Source organism: Conger conger, chromosome 10, assembly GCF_963514075.1.
Source record: "Conger conger chromosome 10, fConCon1.1, whole genome shotgun sequence".
Taxonomy (NCBI): domain Eukaryota; kingdom Metazoa; phylum Chordata; class Actinopteri; order Anguilliformes; family Congridae; genus Conger; species Conger conger.
The window spans coordinates 4033511-4055000 of record NC_083769.1 but is presented as its reverse complement, the minus strand read 5'-3'; the positions used below and the strand labels follow the sequence as shown (position 1 = coordinate 4055000).

The 21490-nt window shown below is 45.2% G+C and overlaps 2 protein-coding genes across 4 annotated transcripts in view; one reads left to right on the top strand and one right to left on the bottom strand.

Annotated features, from left to right (window-relative positions):
• The window catches only part of suv39h1a (SUV39H1 histone lysine methyltransferase a), a 14470-nt gene extending 8447 nt beyond the window's left edge, over window positions 1–6023 (top strand). For all 3 annotated transcript variants that reach the window (XM_061258694.1, XM_061258693.1, XM_061258695.1), the window contains 4 exons: window positions 1–284; window positions 1101–1247; window positions 2313–2442; window positions 3338–6023. The exon at window positions 1–284 is cut by the window's left edge and continues 376 nt beyond it. In XM_061258694.1, the coding sequence (XP_061114678.1) occupies window positions 1–284; window positions 1101–1247; window positions 2313–2442; window positions 3338–3471 (695 nt within the window). In that variant the 3' untranslated portion in view covers window positions 3472–6023. The remainder of the gene's footprint in view (window positions 285–1100; window positions 1248–2312; window positions 2443–3337) is intronic.
• Window positions 6024–19952: 13929 nt separating this feature from the next.
• On the bottom strand, window positions 19953–21116 carry gpr173 (G protein-coupled receptor 173). Its single transcript, XM_061258859.1, has one exon. It carries the CDS (start codon window positions 21114–21116, stop codon window positions 19953–19955), a length of 1164 nt encoding a protein of 387 aa, XP_061114843.1.
• Window positions 21117–21490: the final 374 nt, after the last annotated feature.

Sequence of the window (21490 nt, the reverse complement as noted above, 5' to 3'; positions counted from 1 at the left end):
AGTGCCAGGACTGCCTGGGCGCCCCGGCCGGGGGCTGCTGCGCCGGGGCCTCGCTGCACCGCTTCGCCTACAACGAGCGCGGCCAGGTGCGGCTGCGCGCCGGCCTGCCCATCTACGAGTGCAACTCCCGCTGCCGCTGCGCCGCCGACTGCCCCAACCGCGTGGTGCAGCGCGGCATCCAGTACGACCTCTGCATCTTCAAGACCCACGACGGCCGCGGCTGGGGCGTGCGCACCATGGAGCACATCCGCAAGAACTGCTTCGTCATGGAGTACGTGGGGGAGGTGAGCCCGGGGGTTTGGGTACGTGGGGGAGGGGAGGTGAGGCTGGGGGTTTGGGTACGTGGGGGAGGGGAGGTGAGGCTGGGGGTTTGGGTATGTGGGGGAGGGGAGGTGAGGCTGGGGGTTTGGGTATGTGGGGGAGGGGAGGTGAGGCTGGGGGTTTGGGTATGTGGGGGAGGTGAGGTGAGGCTGGGGGTTTGGGTACATGGGGGAGGTGAGGCTGGGGGTTTGGGTACGTGGGGGAGGGGAGGTGAGGCCGGGGGTTTGGGTACATGGGGGAGGTGAGGCTGGGGGTTTGGGTACATGGGGGAGGTGAGGCTGGGGGTTTGGGTACGTGGGGGAGGTGAGGCTGGGGGTTTGGGTATGTGGGGGTCATATTAATTGAATATAACAAGGTTCATTGGATTTTGGCAATATCCTGTCATATATTGTGATATTATTCAAAACGCTCTTAGTTGACCTTTTAAGGGGGACCAAATTTGAACAATCCAGCATCATTGTAATGGTTTCTTATCAGAGTAACTGCCCCAGAAATCCAATAGTAGAATCAGAGCCAAAAGTAATTCCCTAAAACTGTCCAATCATAAGCTGTGCTTTGCTTCACGGAGTGCTAAATGAACCAATCGAGAGCTGAGCTCTGTGGCTGCGGGGTCGGGGTTCAGGCTGTGGCTGCAGGGGTCAGGGGTCGGGGTTCACGCTGTGGCTGCAGGGGTCAGGGGTCGGGGTTCACGCTGTGGCTGCAGGGGTCAGGGGTCGGGGTTCACGCTGTGGCTGCAGGGGATTGTGGGATTTTGACTGGTTGTGACCCTCGCCTCACAGATCATCACCACGGAGGAGGCGGAGAGGAGGGGCCACATCTACGACCGGCAGGGCGCCACCTACCTGTTTGACCTGGACTACGTAGAGGACGTGTACACGGTGGACGCCGCGCACTACGGGAACATCTCACACTTCGTCAACCACAGCGTGAGTGAGCCCACATGAAGTGTACCTACGTGATAATGACGTATTGTCATTCTATAATTCTATAATTATCAGTGTCACAACACAAGGGTGGGCTATGGCACTGCCAAAACCAGCCGCATCCACTCCTATACATTACATTACATTACATTACATTACATAATATTAATATACATTAATATACCTGTAAGCTACTGAGTTTATACCGCTCTGAATGGCTATTGCTAGTCATCTATTTGAGAGATGATTGGTAGCTGGTAAGATAGCAACCGTGAAAGGTATATCGCTAACTAGCTTAAGCAAACAATTATCACTGTCAGTGGACAATGGGAACTTCAACAATGATTTATATCGTTAATGTTATCGTGTATTGCTGTACTTCCTTTCAAAAGAATATGTGTAGCTGCACGAGATCACAATGATGAAGCAATGGGAAGCTCTTGCCCCTCCCTCAGCCCAGTACTCAGGCCCACCCGTCAAGCCAAGCGCTCGTGGTGTGGACACGGGGTCAAGCACACGCTCACGACTTTGCTTTCCTACCATTGCTCCAACTATTTCACCATTACGGAACATGAAATTAATACTTTAGGTGGTTATGTTGTCACAAAACCTTCAACAAAAGCAACACTTTTTAGCGTGTGCTATATAGCATTATAGGCACAATATAGCTGTACTTTCAGTGCCTGATTAGGCTGTTAGGGCCGGTCTGTCAGCGGGGCTGAACCCGCTGCCCCTGAACCCCGGTGTGGAGCTGAACTTTGATTAACTTGAGTCTCTGGCTGTGTGCAGGACAGGCCGCAGGTCCCATTAATCTCAGGGAGCCCTGAGCCTCTTCAGTGTGGGTCTCACCTTTTGGGATGTTGGGTTAAAGTCTAATAATTATTTATAAAAAAATGTGTGGGGGTTTTTTTTGGGGGGGGGGGGTTTTTTCACCCACCAAATCTGCAGTTGGCACTATAGCGAGACTGAAAGTGGCCTATTGAGCATGAGCCTTCTCTCTGTACGTACCTGTAGAGAGAGTGCGTGCGCGTTACTGTGGGTCACAGCGGCTTGTGTTTCTGGGCGCAGTGCAACCCCAACCTGCAGGTGTACAACGTCTTCATCGACAACCTGGACGAGAGACTCCCCCGGATCGCCTTCTTCTCCACGCGGCCAATCAGAGCAGGCGAGGAGCTCACCTTCGACTACAAAATGCAGAGTGAGTGTGGCCGTGTGCCGGACCTACAGAATATGGCCTTTTCCCCACAGTTTCATTGTGTTTAAAATGATAACGGTGATGTATTTTTAGTATTGTATGTGCCTGTCAGACCAGGGTTAAATACGTAGTCTTTATAGATTCAGGTTCTTTCGTACTCTTTACTGTCTGGTGTACAGGGCTCTGGTAGTTGACACGTCACAATCGGTCTTGATCAAAACAGGGCCATTTTAGCAGTGAAGGAGTTTAACACCTGATTTATCACTGTTCGTTTTTACCTTTAAAATCGTTAATATCGGTTAATTGTTAAACTAATTTAAAATGGTCGTTATTGTTGTGGACACAACATGGCTTACCTAGCCAAGAATTCATGGGCCGGAATAGGGGACAAAATCCTGGTCATGGGACAAATGCAGGATAGCAAATGACCTAATATGTAATAAAACGGAGTAAAAAGTATTGTTGGTGGTGTGAATAAGAACAAAGCCCTTAAGTTGTGAGGGTGCTCGCCAAAATATTTACTGGAGCAGGAAGGTGTGGGATTAATAAATAAATAAATAAATAAAATAAAATAAAAATTAAAACGGTCTGTAATACGAAGGACGGAACGGAAATCAGATTTCAGAATCGCGGGCGATTGCAGCTCTGGAACTTTCTCCATTTCCGCTTCTATTGGTTACACCAGGAGCATGGCAAGGGCCACTGATGTTTAATACAGTTTTTTAACATATTGATCAATAGCCCTTTTTCTGTTACACGGCGTGGTGAATTGGTGCCTGTAATGCTTTAACTTCGTAGCGCCAGACAAGATCAATCGAGCACAGAACAGTGTTTTAATCCAAACCGTGACATGTCTGTGTACGGCCCGGCGGATCGGCTAACGCTGCTTTGTCCACAGTCGACCCGGTGGATGCTGAGAGCACCAAGATGGACTCCAACTTCAGCCTGGCCGGGCTCACCGGCTCTCCTAAAAAGCGCCTCCGTGTGGAGTGCAAGTGTGGGGTGGAGTCCTGCAGGAAGTACCTGTTTTAGCATTATTTTACACTCCCTGTCTTACCTTTGCCCTGCCACATAAATATGTGTACATATGTATAGGTATAGTATATATATATATATATATATATGTACACATGCACATATATGAATGTGTATATATGTATGTGTGTGTGTGTGTGTGTGTGTGTGTGTGTGTGTGTGTGTGTGTGTGTGTGTGTGTGTGTGTGTTTCTTCTGGAGAAACAGTTTTGCAGATTGCTCCGCCCCCCACCCCAGATAACTATCTTGTGGGCAGTGGCCTGGAATGATGATGTCACAGGGATTTTAGCATTTCATCTTTTATTTTTGTATTTTTTTTATTTTTATCATGGTGCTGTCAGGATATCCACTCATCTGATTTGCTTTATCTGCATTCGGAATCAGAACTTGCTGCCTCGGTGCTGGGTCAGCATTTTGGGGTTGGGTCAGTGCTGCTGGGTTAGTGTTTTGGGGTTGGGTCAGTGCTGCTGGGTTAGCGTTTCGGCATTGAGTCCTAGTTGTAGCATTGGACGGCGTGTCCATTCTGGGTATCGTGAATTCATGTGCGGTCTGTATGGAAAATGGTTGGCTATCTGGGGTTAAAGATGACCAGTTAGTGTGCTGAATTCAGACCTTCAGACCGCTAGACTCCTCCCACAGCCCATTTCAGCCAATGACTGACCTCTAGGTGATTAATGTGTCTGTTCTGCTCTCTCTGTGCCAGTGTAATATCAAAATGCATATTTATGCATAATCTTTTGTTTTCTGTGTGTACATATGTTTATATGAAATGGAAGTGTTTTTAGTGTCTGCATGTTAAGCAGCGGCATGCTACAGTGATAAAAATCTATTTTCTGTGGCCTGTCATTTCTGTGATCAGTCATTTGAGGAAATCCTGCCGAATGTGTCTAACAAGTACGTGAAGCAGTCGTTTTGAGTGCACGTCTCATCAGATCTGAGAACGCTCCAGCGGAGTGTTGTTTCAGGTCGCATGTGACCGTGCCACATGAGGCCGGTTAGTGGAATTGTATTTGATTGTATTTGCTTGTTTGTGTGTGTTCTGAGAAGCAGTGTCAATGTAGTAACTTAAGGAATGCTATGCTGGTTGTTTGGAGACATGCGTTTGAAGTTCAGATGACAGATCTGCAGATCAGATGTAAGTTAGCATTTGGCGACAGCTTCCTGTTCCTTGTCTCACTGGCTCAGTGTTGGGACTTGGAGAGACTGCAGACCCTTCCAACACCTGTGGTCCTCAGGCCTTTTAGTCCCAAGTGCTGCCGCATTAACCCTCACTTTTTGCTTTCCATCTGTTTGATTCCTTGCAATTTTGGCAACCAAGCCAGCTTTTGATGCAAAAGCAACAGCTAGCAAGCTGGCCAATGAAAATATTCGCTGCTAGCTTGTAAACTACCTCTGATTATGGGCGGCGTGACGTCGCAGCGGCTCCTCTGTGGAGATCCTGCCTGGCGATCTGTTATTGGTCTGCATTCTCCTCAGAACTCTGAAAGGTGACCGCTTGCAAGGCATTGTGGTTATAAGTAGTCTGCGGAGCCTCTCCCCGGAACGCGCACGCAAAGGAGTCTGGGAAGCGCCCTCACGGCAGGGCTGGGTCGACACTCGGACAGCTAGGACCGCTGGCCGCACGGACCGCCAACACCACGCCCAATCAGCCCACATCACTAACCCCCGCTCCCTGAAGCCTGCGGCTGCTCCTGTGTGTCTCCTGTTGCTTTTAATGTTTAATGCCTTCATGTTGTTGTTGTTTTTTTATTTTACTATTTTTTTTATATACTTTTTTTATTATTCATCTTGTCCTGAAGTCTTGCAAATTAACTAAGTCTGAATGGTTTGCAAATGGAATTGATATTCATTTGAAATGTAACCACTGCATTCTCACTGCGCTATCAGTTGGATCTGTAAGTAACTGGATGGTTAGCATTTCAGTGGACCGTGTGTGTGATCTGGAGGACCCAGGGTCTTGTACAGCTGACTGCGGCAAGGTGGTGCAGTTACGCTTGTCACAGTTTACCAGGGTGACATCTCACATGTAAACCAATTTAAGGAAATTTTAAATAAATTTTACTTTTTTGTATAATATTCAGTATATTCTTTTAAGGGAATCCCTGGGAAGGGGAGGTACCACAGGTGAACAGGAAGATGAATGAATCAGAATGGCATGATGAAATGCTGGCTCTGTGGCCTTTCCGTCTCCTGGCAAATGTGGACATAATTTGTATTAAGACTTTAAAAAAAAAATTTATGCAAATTGGCTCATGGGAAATAAATATGAAGCCTGGTGCTGAGAAGCTCCCTCTGCTGGAGAGTTACGGTAGTGCTTTCACAGCTTACCCAGAGCGCTGTACGACGCCGTGCATAACCAGAACCAAGGGCAAGTTTGCTGAAAGACCCTAGACAAATGCAGTTCCAAGTGGTAACAATGACCACAAAGATAAGAAGTTGGACCTTGTAGATTAATCTGATGAAACGAATGAAAGTAAAACTGTCTTGGCAAACTAATAATAAAATAGGTATACACAATTGTGAGAACTAAAATAAATAGTTCGAAATATACATTCAATGTATATTGTGCAAATGTGTTAAGTTGCGTTAAGTTTGTTACAGCGACTGATATGCCCCTGTAAACTGTGCCTGTGCCCTTGGTTAAGAGTGCTCCATTCAGTACAGGTGTCCCACAGCTGCTGAAAGGGTCCCTAACAACTGGAGCCACCATATTCCCCAGAGGAGTGGGAGATCCTGTATGAAGTGCCCACGATTATTAACATCAAAATTCAAATTCAGCCCTGGACAGAAAGCAAAGTAGACGATACAGACTGAGGGTATATGTTTAAATATGAAGAATTGTACAGATCCTGGAGCACCTGTGAAGATGGACGTGATCATGAACACCAGTACGTAGCAAGATATTTAACAAAACTGCACTCCCAATGAGCTTACAAGGTTTCATTTAATTTTCATTTAAAAATTAAACTTTTGAATGCAATTCACTTATGATTATCTGCCTATATAAGTACACATCACTTATGATAGTCTGCTTATATAAGTACTGCTTATGCAAGTACACGTATCATTTAATTAAATAATGTCATTATTACACTCCGGTGGTTAGTTTTCATTACTTTCAGATGTTTTTTCTGTGCTGTGATATGAGAGGGGACCCAGAGATGGCATTAGCTGCTAATGTACCCCCAGTAGCTGTCACCCCATACTAAGTGGAGTCACGCCATACTATTCCGTTATTTAGCAAGCTAATAATGTTCGCAGCTGACTAAAATGGCCGGCACACCTTAATCACGATCCTTGTCCACACTCGATCACCGTCTGTCTGTTCTTTGCAGTGAGCCAGCCACCATGCAATTGAGCAGTTAGAAAGTGATTGAGAAACTGATCCTGGGAGGTGACTGGCCAGGTTAATACATTGCATTACATTTTATTTACCAGACGCTTTTATCCAAAGCGGCGTACAAAACCGTACAAATAATATTACGACGTAATATTTGATTGACACGTAATTCAAGCCTTCTGATTGGTTGGACAGAGAAGTGAGTGACAGGAACGCATAAGTCTCTGGTCTGCAGATGCACGCTACTCGATATCCTACCCGGTGAAGTTCAAAATTGGTCAAGGCACCTTAGAAGGCATAATTTTTTGCACACTTTGGAATGGGATGGGACCCAGTGCCTTCTCTCTCAGAATACTGCTCAGAAGGCAGCTTTTTTACGGGTTTGGACGCAGCCAGAATCTAAGCACAAGTTGTTTATAGCGTACTGCATTTCTTTTCCATATGGGATTGGGTTCCCTTGGCAGATTCCCCATGCTCTTTTTCCCATAGGGGTTTCAATTTCTGCCAAATATAAGGTCTGTGGGTGTGGAAGAATCAGAATCGCTATGGGAAATCTGAGGGAACCCATGGGCGGAAGAAGGTAGATTTGGCCGCCAATAAGACATCCTCACTGTAACAAAAAAAGTTCCAGAGAGAGAGGCTGCATTGGAACCAAAAAGCTGTCCTGTGCTCTACATTTAGGGGCAGCGTGGTGGCATTGCTAAACAGTAAAACAATTGGAGCTAAATGCTGTAGCTGGATTATTACTGTAATTGTTACATGGTCTAATATTTATTATAAAGGCATAATTATAAGCTGTGATGCAATCAATGGTTGTTTTAGATCTCACTTTCAAAGCATTTCCACAAGCATTCTACGCACAATGAAAAAAAGAAAACTAATGTTTTTATGGAAAGCTGCCATTGACCCCCATTCATTCTGCTGTTTAGCCAAGTTTTAATGCTCACAGTCGCTCCCTGGAGGTGAAACCTGATACTCATGTTGGTGGCATATCTCTCTTTCAACATCTCTGGTAGCACTATAGCCTATTGTTGTGTCTGAATAGACAGAATAACATCAGCAATTGCTAGATGACCACTAGTAACGTTAATCTTGTCACTACTCAACTGATATTGACCCTTTTGTACAATGAGAACGAGAATAAAGAAATTATGAAGGTAAGTGCTGCAGTCCTTTTCTTAATTGTATTTTATTTCCTGAGAGCCCCACACTTATAACCATCCAAATACTGTAACCTGAATTGCTACAAGAGGTGGGAGTGCTGTGTGGTGGATGTGAGCAGAAGCGGCAGTCTGCTGGAGGATGGCCAGAGATGCTGTTGGGCCACCAGCGGCCAGTGCAGCCGTCAGGCCTGGATCACTGGAGAACTCATCCACATATCCAGAGACAGTCTGCATACATCTCACACCTCACCTGATTATATTGCTTCAAAGTCTATCCTGTCAGCTTTAACGCCCTTTCATGAAGACACTACGCATAGCTTTTCCAGGAAATGCCTGTTTATATGTTGTAAATGCGGAAATGGGGCCTTTTAAATTCTATTCTTAAATATTACACGATTGTATTTTAACTATACCCACAGTCACTTCTCAGCTGTATTTGATGGCCTATTTGTGTGAACAAATACAATTTTAGTGCAATATTCTCTGAATTATTTTATTTTCAGAGGTCAAGCTCATATGGCCAATTGAAAAAGAGGTGCAATACAAATTGCCAAAATTGTCTATATATACTTTACATATATACATAGTTTGCATGTGTGCAGTAGCGCAAGTCAGTGAAATGCATATAGCCCGGTTATTCAATCTGGACATGAACATACTTTCAAAATGGATTTCAACCTAACAGCCTAGCATAACTTACCCATCTCAGTGTCCCAACATATCTCCATATTTACAAGGCATAGTTCTCCTGAGGTGAGTCTGCAATATAAAATTATATTGAAATTGGAATTGCAGTGCATTGGGAAGAAAAACAAACTAAGGCAGTGGAAGGGCAGGTGGGGGGAGGCTTTTTTCCTGATCGCTCTGTGATCGGAATTTCTAGTTTACAGCTAGATCTAGTCCCACCCCCAATTCCCATAGAGATCCATTCAAATGCAAAGTTTTAGTATCGCTTGTAGGACAACCTGAAAATAAGATATCGAGACTCTGATGATGTTGACAGGTCACAGACATCAGGAAGTCATGGTGTACAAAGGATATGCAACAAAATGCTAAACATGACTACTTTCATTTACATAACATTGCTGGAGTACAGAGGCAAATAAATAAATGATGGGTCTCTGTCTCAAACATTATGGAGGGCACTGTATGTAGAGAAATTGGAGGATGATCCTTGCATTCCTTGGCTAATGGGGGCAGGTAAGGCACAGGTGACTATCACTTTTTCCCTCCCTCAGGTAGAAAACAGAAACTGAAAGTTGGGGTGAAAAACAGTAGCTCCACACATCTTAACCAAACTTCCCTCCAGCTACCATCACAGTCTGCTTTTAGGGACTTAGGGACCAGGAGCACTCGGTAATATGACTGGTTCATTTGCCTGGTTTTTACAGGAGAGGACATGGCCCTGTATGGCCTGACTCTGAAGTGGGGCAGGGGCCGCAAGTCTGCAGTGACCACTTGATTACTAAATCAGATTAATTATTATTATTCAGATTAATTGCAGTGAGGGGGTTATTGATGAACAAGGACAATTAGCCCTTTCACAGCAGCCAAACGGCAGCAGCAATCGTGGTCTCCTCACAGGTAGTTAGTGAAAATGTATACCTTTTGTAGTACTTCAGCTCCCCTGCACAATAAAAAGGATCCTACTCATGTTCTTTGTTTTGTTCATGATTCATCTCTGAGCTTGTTGAAAGTCTACAGTCTTGTAATAGGGGTAGATTGAGCAGCTGAGACAAACCAACCTAGCCGTGCTTAGTAAATGGATGGCATTTATACAGCACCTTTATCCAAAGCACTGTGCAATTGATGCTTCTCATTCACCCATTCATACACATACTCACACACCAACAGTGATTGGCTGCCATGCAAGGCACCAATCAGCTCATCAGGAGCATTTGGGGATTAGGTGTCTTGCTCAGGGACACTTCGACACACCCTGGGTGGGATCGAACCGGCAACCCTCCGACTGCCAAACGACTGCTCTTACCGCCTGAGCTAATGTTGCCAAATGCAAAGAGTTTCACTACTAGTACTAGTAGCTGCCAAAAAAAGCACTTTATTTTTATTGCAAATGCTTGTCTATTTCAGGGACATATCTTATCTAAGGTATGAACCAAAGTCTTATCACAGAGTGCTTCAATTCTTATTTAAATGTGCAGATGGAATTGGGTTGGCCATATTTTTTCCTGTGTTTAAAATGGCTGTTGAGACCCTTTTGGTATAAAATACATTACCGTACTCCTAAAACTTATTGTTACAAGTATTGGTTTGGAAAGTAAAACTAAATGGCCTATATCTGCCAAATTCTGATGTAGCTGAGGTGAGATGCTAAGTAAAATATTTGTTTTATTGTAATTGATATTATTAATTGTAGTAGTTGCATTGCATTGTTTTTAGTACTCATTAGCTCAGAAAGTTCTGAAGAAAATATATATCAGAAAATAAGCATGTGAGCAAGGCTACAGCTAGCTTACCAGGCACCCGGGCACTGGGATTTACACTAGAAGTGCTGCCCTTTTGTCATTTTCCCTATTTTCTGTTGTTTTATTAACAGTTGCTTTTCCGTTTGCTTTGATATTGCAGTAAACGACAGCTCTGACTGAATTGCCTGTCTACTACACTACTATTACGGAGTCCAGAGTGTGGGGAGTACTGAGCTGCGTTTCCACATCCTGCCAGCAGGTGGTGTTTTTAGAGGATTGCGGATCCATACGTACCGAGGATGTCTCCTGGAGAAATTGGATGGAACCTATCAACTGAATATGGGACATTAAAGAAGTTCCACTCGCACAGAAACGCTCTAAAGTTCCACTTTGCACATTGCTTACTGAAATAATAAATGACTGTTGATTGATTTGCCTGTGTCATTCCATTGAAAATTATTTTTTAGGTGTATAATATCTTTTTTATTTAACTGAGAAAGCATACTGCAGTTATCCATTGAAATATGATGGTAAATTAAGAACTGAATAATTTAATTTGAATTGCGTCTGAGTAAAACCTGTTTGATCACGTTGGAGGAGTCTTGGCAAGCCAGGCACTTTGCTAGTTATTTTTGCACACAACCGTCCCAGTAGATAAAATGCACTTTACTGGTTATTTTTGCACACATTCCCAGTAGATGTGATGTACTTTGCTGGTTATTTTCACACAACAGTCACAGTGGTGTAATGACCCATTTTGAGGTCTTGACCTTTTCCAGTTTTAGCCTTTGAAATGTTGGGTTATTCGCAAGGCATATCTGTTAGTGTAGTGCAAGCAAGAGTACAAGTTTTATTAATCAACAGTTCATGAATAAGCTAGCGTTTTCTCTTTACACCTTCATAGACCGTTGATGAGAAAGTGTGATAGTGGGTGCACATTGAGCTCCATCTAAATTTACCTCCTGATTCAGAAATTAGCTGGTTCGTGAGTGCAGTGTTTCCATGGCGACATTAAATATGTAATCTTCACTAGAGCAAATGACAACAGAACAATGTAAACATACATATTTTATACCATACTGCTAAGTGTTTGAAAATGACAAAAAAGTAGAAATTGTATGTAATTTTCGAACACTTGCTATGCTGTACGGCAAGGAACAAGACACACCTGCGGTGATTAAGCGGAGAGATCAAATGATTGTTTTTACAGGAGCTCGGTCAGACTGAAAGACCAGGGCTGCCCAAACAAGTTCCTGGTGTTTATAGTGTTACAGGCCTGTAGGTCTTCATTTACCGTACGGTAATAACATAGAACATCACTAACTGTTGAATAAGGTGTGCTTTGTTAGGGTTGGCGTAAAAACCTACGAGACCATAGATCCCCAGGAACAGGGTTGGGCAGCCCATGTGTAAACTAATGGAAATGGTTAAGAAACATTCTGGTAAGAATACACCTCTGAATGGTGCTTTTCTGAACATTTTGGCCATTCCCTCTCTGAAGCAGGGGCAATCATGGTAATCTGTGAGAGCTGGTGAACGGTGTGGCGGTGTTAGCGCTGGTGGTGGTGTTGCCTGATTCCTCCAGTCTGTTGGGTTGTCTGTGGATCGGGCATCCACACGAGAAGGATCCCATGCGGGTCTGTCGCAGTAATAGCAACCTGAGCAGATGGCCGGAGTCTCACACTGCCAGAGTATGAAGCAGGTTTGTAACGGTGGCTGACTCAATGGTGGAAAAAAAGGCTTTATTACAGTTTTGATTCATTATGTTTCTGTTAGAGCTGTGCGGTGCTCCGCTGTTAGCTCCGAGCTCGGACCGCCCCCACGCTTCCCTGGAATTAGCATTTATGTATATGTGTGTTGCTCACGGCTCTTTGGTGCTCCCATTTCAGGGAGCACTTTATATCACTGTCATTGTACAAACAAAAAATGCTGTACTACAGTTAATAATATTCATTATAATGAAATATATTTTTGCACCTCAATTATGTAACAATGTGGCAGATATAGGCTATTTCCTTTCAACTTTCCAAACCAATACTTGTAACAATAAAGGGCATCCCTATATTTTGTACCAAAAGTCAAACAGCCATTTTAAACACAGGAAAAAAATATGGCCAAGCCAAATTAATTTGAGCATTTAAATGAGAATTGAAGCTCAGGAGGTAAGATCAGTCATCTGGCAGTTGGAGGGTTGCGGGTTCAATCCCGTCCTGGATATGGCAAAGTGTCCCTGCTTAAGACACCTAATTGCTCCTAATGAACTGGTTGGTGCCTTGCATGGCAGCCAATCGGCATTGGAGTGTGTGAATGGTTGAATGAGAAGCATTAATGATACAACGCTTTGGATAAAGGTGTTATATAAATGCAGGCATTATCCTGAAAATGTATGCATGCTGACTGGAAAAATAAGTTTGCTGCAAATCTATAAATTGGGATACATTACCGTACTCCTAAAACTTTAATTTAGAGCCCTGTCTGAGATTCCTCAAGCCTTGAGATTGAAGATCCAGTTCCATGCCTACTGTACTTGTGTGGTAGACTCCATATTGACATCCCAGTATATTTAGCCCTTTGTGGTGCAAGATCACAAATATGTGATTAAAATGTTCTCAACTGAAGTCAGTACTGGTAATTAACAATAATGGATTTCTAGAACACTGACAAAAACCTACTCCTTAAAGGGTTAATATATTCCAGGTCAATGGGACCTCTACATACATACTGTGAGATATAGCACTGAGGGGACTGGAAATGAAGATTCTGAAGATAGGTGGAGGGCAGGGCTCTGTGGTGGTGGTCTGTCAGGAATATTACTGGTGTTTGGGATCATGTGACCTGGTCTTTTCAGGCTAATTCTGGATCCTGTCTCTGACCGTGAATTTGTGTGAGCCAGATTAAGACCACAGAGAGTGGGCTAATCTGCAGGATACTGTAAGCGCACGCTCTATGGGCTTGAGCCAGTGTGCGCTAACAGCCCGCTAGGCACACCGCAGCCGGCGGTGGCCAGTGTGGTATGAAGTCCGCAGCCTCTCCAATCTCTCACAGACGTCCCTGCCTCTCGGACCCTCACAACCGACCCCGGACTCACGCGTCCCGTTCGTCTGAAGATCTGCACTACAGAGAAGCTTCGCTCCTTTTGCATTCGTGAAGAATCATCACCCGGCCGCGTTTCTGCTGGATAATCTTCGCCGTGAATTGATGAATCCGCCCACACATTCGTTCACAATTAGAGGTGAAGCAGCCATTTCACAACGAAGGTCTGGTTTTAGTGTACTGGGTTCAGCTGCACTAAATCCTGAGCAGGCCAGCATCAGCAGGCCCACAATGCGTCAGTTATATTCATAGCAGATGCTCATGACCTGCCCATGGCAGCAATCCTGGTCCTGTGGACAGCATTAGGGATGCTCCTGTAAACGCAAGCAGAATTTCTGAATAACTACTGCAAGTGCTCACTGTTCTGTATGGGACCTGTAAATCTGTTTGAAAAACGGATAAACAGTCTAAGATGGACATTTACTTTGTGCGTTGTATTTACTGTCAGCCCATAAAGTCATAATAAGAAACCAAAAATACCATCCTTTTCACAAGTGAACAAAACAACCTATGTGACAAATAGTCAAAAATGCATCAAAAGTAGACTTTTATTGTCAAGTTGGAAAAAAAACCCACTTCAAATGTACAGAAAAGATCTGGATCTTGTTTGAACTCAGAGCCCTCGGGCCAACCGTCCCTGTTCTGTGGCCATAAACGTTAAGCTGTGAAAAATGTGACTCCTGGCTGTTTAAAATGTGAAGAAAAACATAAAATCCACATGGGTATATGGGTTTTTTTAAGTTAAAATGGAATTTATGATGAAATTTGATGTTCTTTATGACAGATTTTCAAACTGTACAAAACTGACAAAACTACCCTTGAAATTGTAAAGTTGCAGTCTGAAACTTAACTCAATATTTGTTCGCCCATAGTACACATTTATATTTCTGGGTAATTTCCAGCAAATGTTCATGACCATAACAGCAGATCATTACAGCTATGGTAATATAGTTTCATTGTAGTTATGCACTCTCTGAGCACTTTATTAGGAACACCGACTTATTCATGCAATTATCATACAGATATGGGTCAGGAGCTTCAGTTAATGTTCACATCAACCATCAGAATGAGGAAAAAATGTGATCTCAGTGATTTTAACCTGATTGGCATGATTGTTGGCGCCGATCTCCTGGGATTTTCACGCACAACAGTCTCTAGAGTTTACTCTAATGGTAAACAAAAAACATCCAGTGAGCAGCAGTTCTGTGGATGGAAACAGAAAAGCATCTCAGAATGGGCAGATGGGAAGACCACGTTGAGTTCCACTTCTGTCAGCCAAGAACAGAAAGCTGAGGCTGCAGTGGGCACAGGCTCACCAAAACTGGACAGTGGAAGACTGGAGAAACGTAGCCTGGTCTGATGAATCTCGATTTCTGCTGAGGCATACAGATGGTAGTGTCATAATTTCGCACCAACATCCATGGACCCAACGGTGGTGTAATGGTGTGGCGAATGTTTTCATGGCACACTTTGGGCCTGTTAATACAAATCAATCCTTGCTTGAATGCCACAGCCTAGTTGAGTATTGTTGCTGACCATGTGCATCCCTTCATGGCCACAATGTACCCCCTCGAAAACGAGATGGCTCATCTCTAGGGGTTATCCATTAATAAATTTGATTTGATTTGATTTGATCTTCGAATGGCTACTTCCAGCAGGATACTGCATCATGTGTAAAAGTCATTGACCTTCCCAATCACTGCATCTGAATCCAATAGAACACCTTTGGGATGTGGTAGAACGGGAGATTCACAGTATGAATGTGTAGCTGACAAATCAGCAGAAATTGCGTGATGCAATCATGACCACATGGAACTGAATCTCAAAGGACATCAACATTTTGTGGAATCCATGCCATGAAGAATTGAGGCTGTTTTGAGAGCAAAGGGAGGCCCTACCCAGTATTAGTGTAGTGTTCCTAAAACAGTGCTCAGTGAGTGCATGTTCCCAGTCAGCTGAAATATACCATTTTTCACGTGTGTGTAGTTATCTAGTGTCCACCTATATCCTCTGCCCATGGAAGCCTGGATGTTGAGTCCTGTTCATTTCATTATCTCTAGCAGATAACGAACTTGTAACTGTTACAATGGATCAGTTTACAAGCTGCTGATGTTATTCCTGCCTGGGGAATCAGTATCATGACTGTAGCACATACATCTACATTATTTAAAGGTACAATAGGTAAGATTTTGTGTTAAAACATTGTTACAAGACCATTGTAAATCCCTTCCTGAAAAAGACTCACTGACATGTTGACTCACCCTCTGCCTGTGTTTACAGTGCTTACATTGGGGTAAATACACAGTTGATGGGCCGACTGCTTTGTTGTACAATAAGTTAGTGCTGCAGTCACAGCCTATGGGCATACAGCACATGTACTCCATTAAAGCTGAGCGTGGGTAATTAGAGCACGTTCTGTTTATGTGTACAATGTGGTCTGTGCGTAGGTACTGACAGCGTGTTCTGTGCATGGCTGTGGCATCTTTTCCGTGTTCATAACATGTTCTGCACGTTTAATACATGTTCCGTGTGTTCATGTTTTGCATATGTCAATAGCACACTCTGGGTCTACAATGCTATCCGGTTTCTAGCATGTTCTGTATCGTATCGCATCCCGTTCTGTGCACATCAACAGTGTTTTCTCTGCTTCAGAAACTGACAGCATGTACTGACAGCATGTACTGACTTAATGGGTGTGCTGATCGCTGTACATACTTTGTACTACAGATTATAAAGTACATTCTGATAAACCTGTTTAATATATACCAATTGACAAATTAATATATCGAATGTCCACCAAACCGTGTGCCCTTACCCTACACCCTGCCCCCCCAACACTGTAAACACTCTTTCTATAAGGTGAAGGTGAATATGTGCTATAACCTGCCTATCATGACAGCATATAGAAACCAGACCTAGGTCAATATACATTTGTTTTGGATTCAAATACTTTTCTATGCTTTACTGAGATTGTATTGAAACCTTTGACATACTCTTAAAAACTCCTCTGGTCCTCTTGGCAAGCTCAGTTGCACCAAGCAAGATCAATAGTGCACAGAAAAGTATTAGAATCCAACCAATGCATATCTGACCTCAGTTGGAGAGTAATAGTTAATTAACCTATGCTTAAAAATCTGTTGCAAACATTTGGTCTGCTCAATTTTACATCTTTGCGGCTTTTGTTGTCGCAGTAAAAAAAGATGTAGTTGTTAATCATGGCTTTTTTGCACACAGGCGTCTCTGAACATGTAATGTTAACTCTCTCAAACCGTGAAATGTAAAACTGGATGAGGGAATGATTGGGGAAAGCTGAAGGGGTGATGGGCGATGAATAGGAGATCAGGTAGCAGAGCCTGGGCTTGGTCCGGTCCCATCCCATCAGCCTCTGTGGTCAGCACTGATTCAGACTCAATGAAATCAGCAGGAGTGACATTTTTCAAAATAAAAGCCTGTCTTGTTTATGGCCATTTACTCTTCAAAGTTCCACTGGCTCATCCCCCCCATCCCCCCCCAACCCCACCCCAACCCACTTTTCAAGTCAATTAATAGTCACACACACTCAGACTCACATACACAGACACCTTTCTCTCTTTTCCTTTCTCTCTCCTCGTTCACACTCAGACATGCGTGGTAAAAACGTGATGATCATTAGTCCACCCCTTTGAAGCTTGAATTCTGTAACGTATGATACACAGGAAATAATACAGAGGTCACAGTTCATTTACAAAAGATATTCTGCCTGAAGAGTTCAAACAGGCATTTTTGTTAATAAAAAAACCCAAACCCTGCCACCCCCCACCCCTCCCTGTCACGCCACCCCCACCCTCACAATAACCTCCCGCCACCCATCGTCTTTCACACAAGCCCCCAAATCCCCCAAACTGCTCCTTACCGTCCCCTAACCCTCCCTAACCCCCGTTTCACAAACCTGTCATCCCCAACTCTGCCCCCCCACCCGCCAGCTCCCACCCACAATAAGAGAGAAAAAAAAGCATCTCATAGAACCGTAGATCCGGAGAGTTCCATGGAGTAAATCCTCCAGGACCGCAGATCCGTGTGGTTTAAGCCTCTTCTCTTTGTCGTGCAAACTTGTACGTTCCCGTGTCACGATTTGGCAAAATGTTTTCAGAAATTTCCACAGTTTTTTGACACTGGCTTAGTTTTTCGGTCCTCAAAGGTTGAGAGAGGATTTTTGCCTCACCTCAGGAAAGCCGTGTCTAAGAGTTAGTGACCTCACCAGTCCTCAGCATCACAGAGACATCTCATCCTGTGTTGGGTACATACCCCCTTCTTTCTTAGGGGTCTAAGGCCATGACACAGAATAATCAATAATCCTCTCATAATTTGTGAAGATGTTATCTGTTTTTTTGTTGGTTTTTTTAAAGAAAGGTTCACGGGGCAAGGGGGGGTTAAGCTGAAAGTCCCACAATAGATGTCCCGTTCCCATCCCCTCTGTGACATTCACTTACACATTACAATCTCTGTGTCCCAGCATGCATCTGGCCAGCGTTTCATTCCGAGTCTCATTCCTCTCAAATCTAACTAACAAATAAAACAATTAAATTGATCGACAACCAATCAATTTGTGTGCAAAATAAGATCGAGCAAAACCGTCCCTGTGTTCCCTTCAGCCTGTGGACAACGCTCAAAGTTTAACTCATCTAAGACATGTAAACATTCCGCTTACTCTCCCGTGAGCTTTTACGTTTTGTTTTTCAGAATATCCATTTAAATTCTAGAAAGACTTTAAAACTGAGCTTCCACATTTAAAACAGAATGAAACATCATCTGAAATATCTAGAAGCACAGAGGAACCATACAGCCGCTTCCATCAATAAAGAAAACCTCTGGACTTTTCCACCCTATCACAATCTCTGGCACAGCACAAACCTCTGAGTACACCTCCTTCACCTGCTCTCTCCTCCACCTGCTCTCACCTTTTCATCTCCACCTGCTTTCTGCACCCAATTCATACCTCCACCTGCTCCACACTGCCACCTGCACCTCCTGCACACCTCCACCTGCTCCACACTGCCACCTGCATCTCCTGCACACCTCCACCTGCTCCACACTGCCACCTGCACCTCCTGTACACCTCCACCTGCTCCACACTGCCACCTGCACCTCCTGCACACCTCCACCTGCTCTCTTCCCCACCTCTACACACTCTTTCCTCCACACACTCCCCCTGTAAGGAATTCATGTAAACACTGCAGTATATGAATATGGATACTTCATGAAGACTCCAGAAGTAGAAAATGAAGAAAGTAAAAACAGAAGTAGTCTACTTTTTATGTTTGGCCCATGCTGTAAAGCAAATGCCTCATGTTTCGTTTCAGTTGGTCTGATTATCTGTTTATCTAGACACTAAAATATGATAAATACAAATAATGTCACAGAATAAAATTCCTCTTCCTGCACCGCTGACCCTAACTTACCTTAAATACACCTGCCGATTACCATTTCTCATTTTAACACCCCTACCCTCTTCCCAGTATAACACCTAACTGATTTCCTCCTCACTTGCAGGTGGCAATGATGTCATTTTCTATGACTCCTGTAGTCAGCTCAACCGGTGCTAAAATAAAGGCCTGATGTGCATTCAAGACAACAAACGTTTGCAGCAACTATGTTCGCTGCAAACAGTTACTATTGAACGATTTTAAATGAACATTACATTTAGATTGCCACCAACGCCTTTTTAATACGAATGGATGCAACACTGCCAGCTAGCTGATTTGTTGCTTACCTGTGATTTATTTTTCAAGGTAAGAACACATATTACATTGATTCAAGTGTATTGTAACAGCCAAATAATTGTCAACTTTTGTTCTCTCTGCGTTTATTTTAGCTAACGCTTGCCGTCTTGAACGCACGTTCAAGTTTGTATTGAAAAGTAAAAAGGGTTAAAACTCAATTCCGGCTTCAGCACGGACATCATGTGGAGAAGGAGACTCTGAGTAGGACTGGTTATCACACTTTGTTCATATCAAACCTGCCATCATACACATGCACTGAACTGGGCTCTTAAAGGGAATTACTCTGCGAAACATTACACTTATGGCACACAGTAGTAATTTAGGGGATATCGCAGTTTGTGCCTTGTCCTCCTGTTTGAGAGAATGCTATTTGGTTCCCCTTTGTAAAGGGATTCGTGACATTAACATATCCGAATAATCACCTACTATTAAAAACCAATTCAAGTAAGAGTTTATCCAACACTGCGTTCTCAGAAAACATTCTGTATTCCCTTCTGACAGCACATTTCCAGGGGCCTGACGAAGCTTCTCCTTCAGTCAGGGAAAAATATGGGAATGAAAGAGACATGAGGTGGATACAGACATCCTACTCCCCTACCCCTCCTTATCAGCCCCTTGTTAAAGCATCTCACACTCACTGCATCGCTAAAGGCCACGCGCCTCCACGGCCCCACCCTGCCCCGCCCCTGCCCCGCCCCTCACATGACACAGTAAGGCTCCCGGGGTCGTTGAGGTTTAGTCCTGCAGCAGGGTGGGAGGTGGGCCATCAGTCCCTTCTTCAGGTCCTTGTTGAGGATGAAGCAGATGATGGGGTTGACCCCCGCCTGGGCGAAGCTCATCCACACGGTGGTGGAGAGGTAGCGGTGCGGGATGGTGCAGGCCTTGACGAACACTCTCCAGTAACAGGCCACGATGTAGGGCGACCAGAGCAGCAGGAAGAAGAGCGTGATGACGTAGAACATCCGGCCCAGACGCTTCTCCGCCTTCAGCTCCTCCATCCCCAGCAGCCGGCGGTTCTGGTTGTGCAGGTTCTGCCGGATCCCCAGCAGAGTGGGGGGCATGGGCCCCCGGCCGAACCCGGCGATCCAGTTGGCCGCGGCCTGGCCCGTGGCTCCGGGCCCATGGAAGGTCCAGTTCTGGCTGATGGCCGGGACCATCTGCACGGGCTTCATCTTGCGGTGCTTGTATTCGAAGAGCAGCAGCTTCATGTAGACCACGTGAGTGGCCAGGATCAGCACGGCCAGCATCAGCATGAAGCCCAGGGTGTCGTTGGCCTTGAAGTAGCGGTGCTCGAAGATGCACTGGTCCTCCTCGCGGATGAACTTGTAGGTGCCCACGTCGAAGACGGGCGGGAAGGCCATGGCGACGGACAGGGTCCACACCATGCAGACCACGGCCACGCAGGTCCAGAAGGTCATGCGCTTGGAGTAGAAGCGGTGGTGGGCGATGGCCATGTAGCGCGTCACGCTGATGCAGAAGAGCATGAAGGCGGCGTGGAAGCAGAAGAGCACCGCCATGAAGGCCACCACCTTGCAGCTGAGCACGCTGTAGGTCCAGGCCGAGCCGCTGCGGATGGACACCAGGACGAAGGGGAAGCAGACGGCCGAGCGGATGGTGTCGGCCAGGCACAGGTCCAGCAGGAAGTAGTAGGGGGCCTTGTGCAGCGCGCGGTCACGCAGCACCAGCAGAGACACCAGCAGGTTGCCCACCAGGCTGATGCAGATGATCAGACCCAGCAGCACCAGCTTGATGTAGGTGGACACGCCCCCTGTGGAGTCCCCATCCACCACCATGCCTCCCGTGGCAACCGCCGCCGCCAGGGGCCCGCCCAGCCCCTCGCTGCTCTCGTTCCCATTGGCCATCCCTCCTGCTCCGTAGTCTCTCTCTCCCGACTCCTGCTCGCCCCTCCTCCTCCTCCTCCTCCTCCTCTGGAGGTACACTCCTCCGTCCTCGTGGCTGCTCCTCCCCTTTGACTCAGCAGGAACTGGGAAACCTCATTTTGCATCTCCCCATTTTTCACACACGCGCCCCTCCCTCTCTCTCTCCAGACCCCGGTCAGGCCCTCTGCGCCACCTCCTCCTCCTCACACAGCCTCAGGACCTGCCAACACAGAAACACACACTGTCACTACAGACAGTCAAAACACACTGTGACTACAGACAGCAGAAACAAACACTGTGACTACAGACAGTCAGAACACACTGTGACTACAGACAGCAGAAACACACACTGTGAC

Bases quoted from the DNA above. Each gene is read 5' to 3' on its own strand.
- gpr173 (XM_061258859.1), bottom strand. From the start codon at position 21,116: ATGGCCAATGGGAACGAGAGCAGCGAGGGGCTGGGCGGGCCCCTGGCG.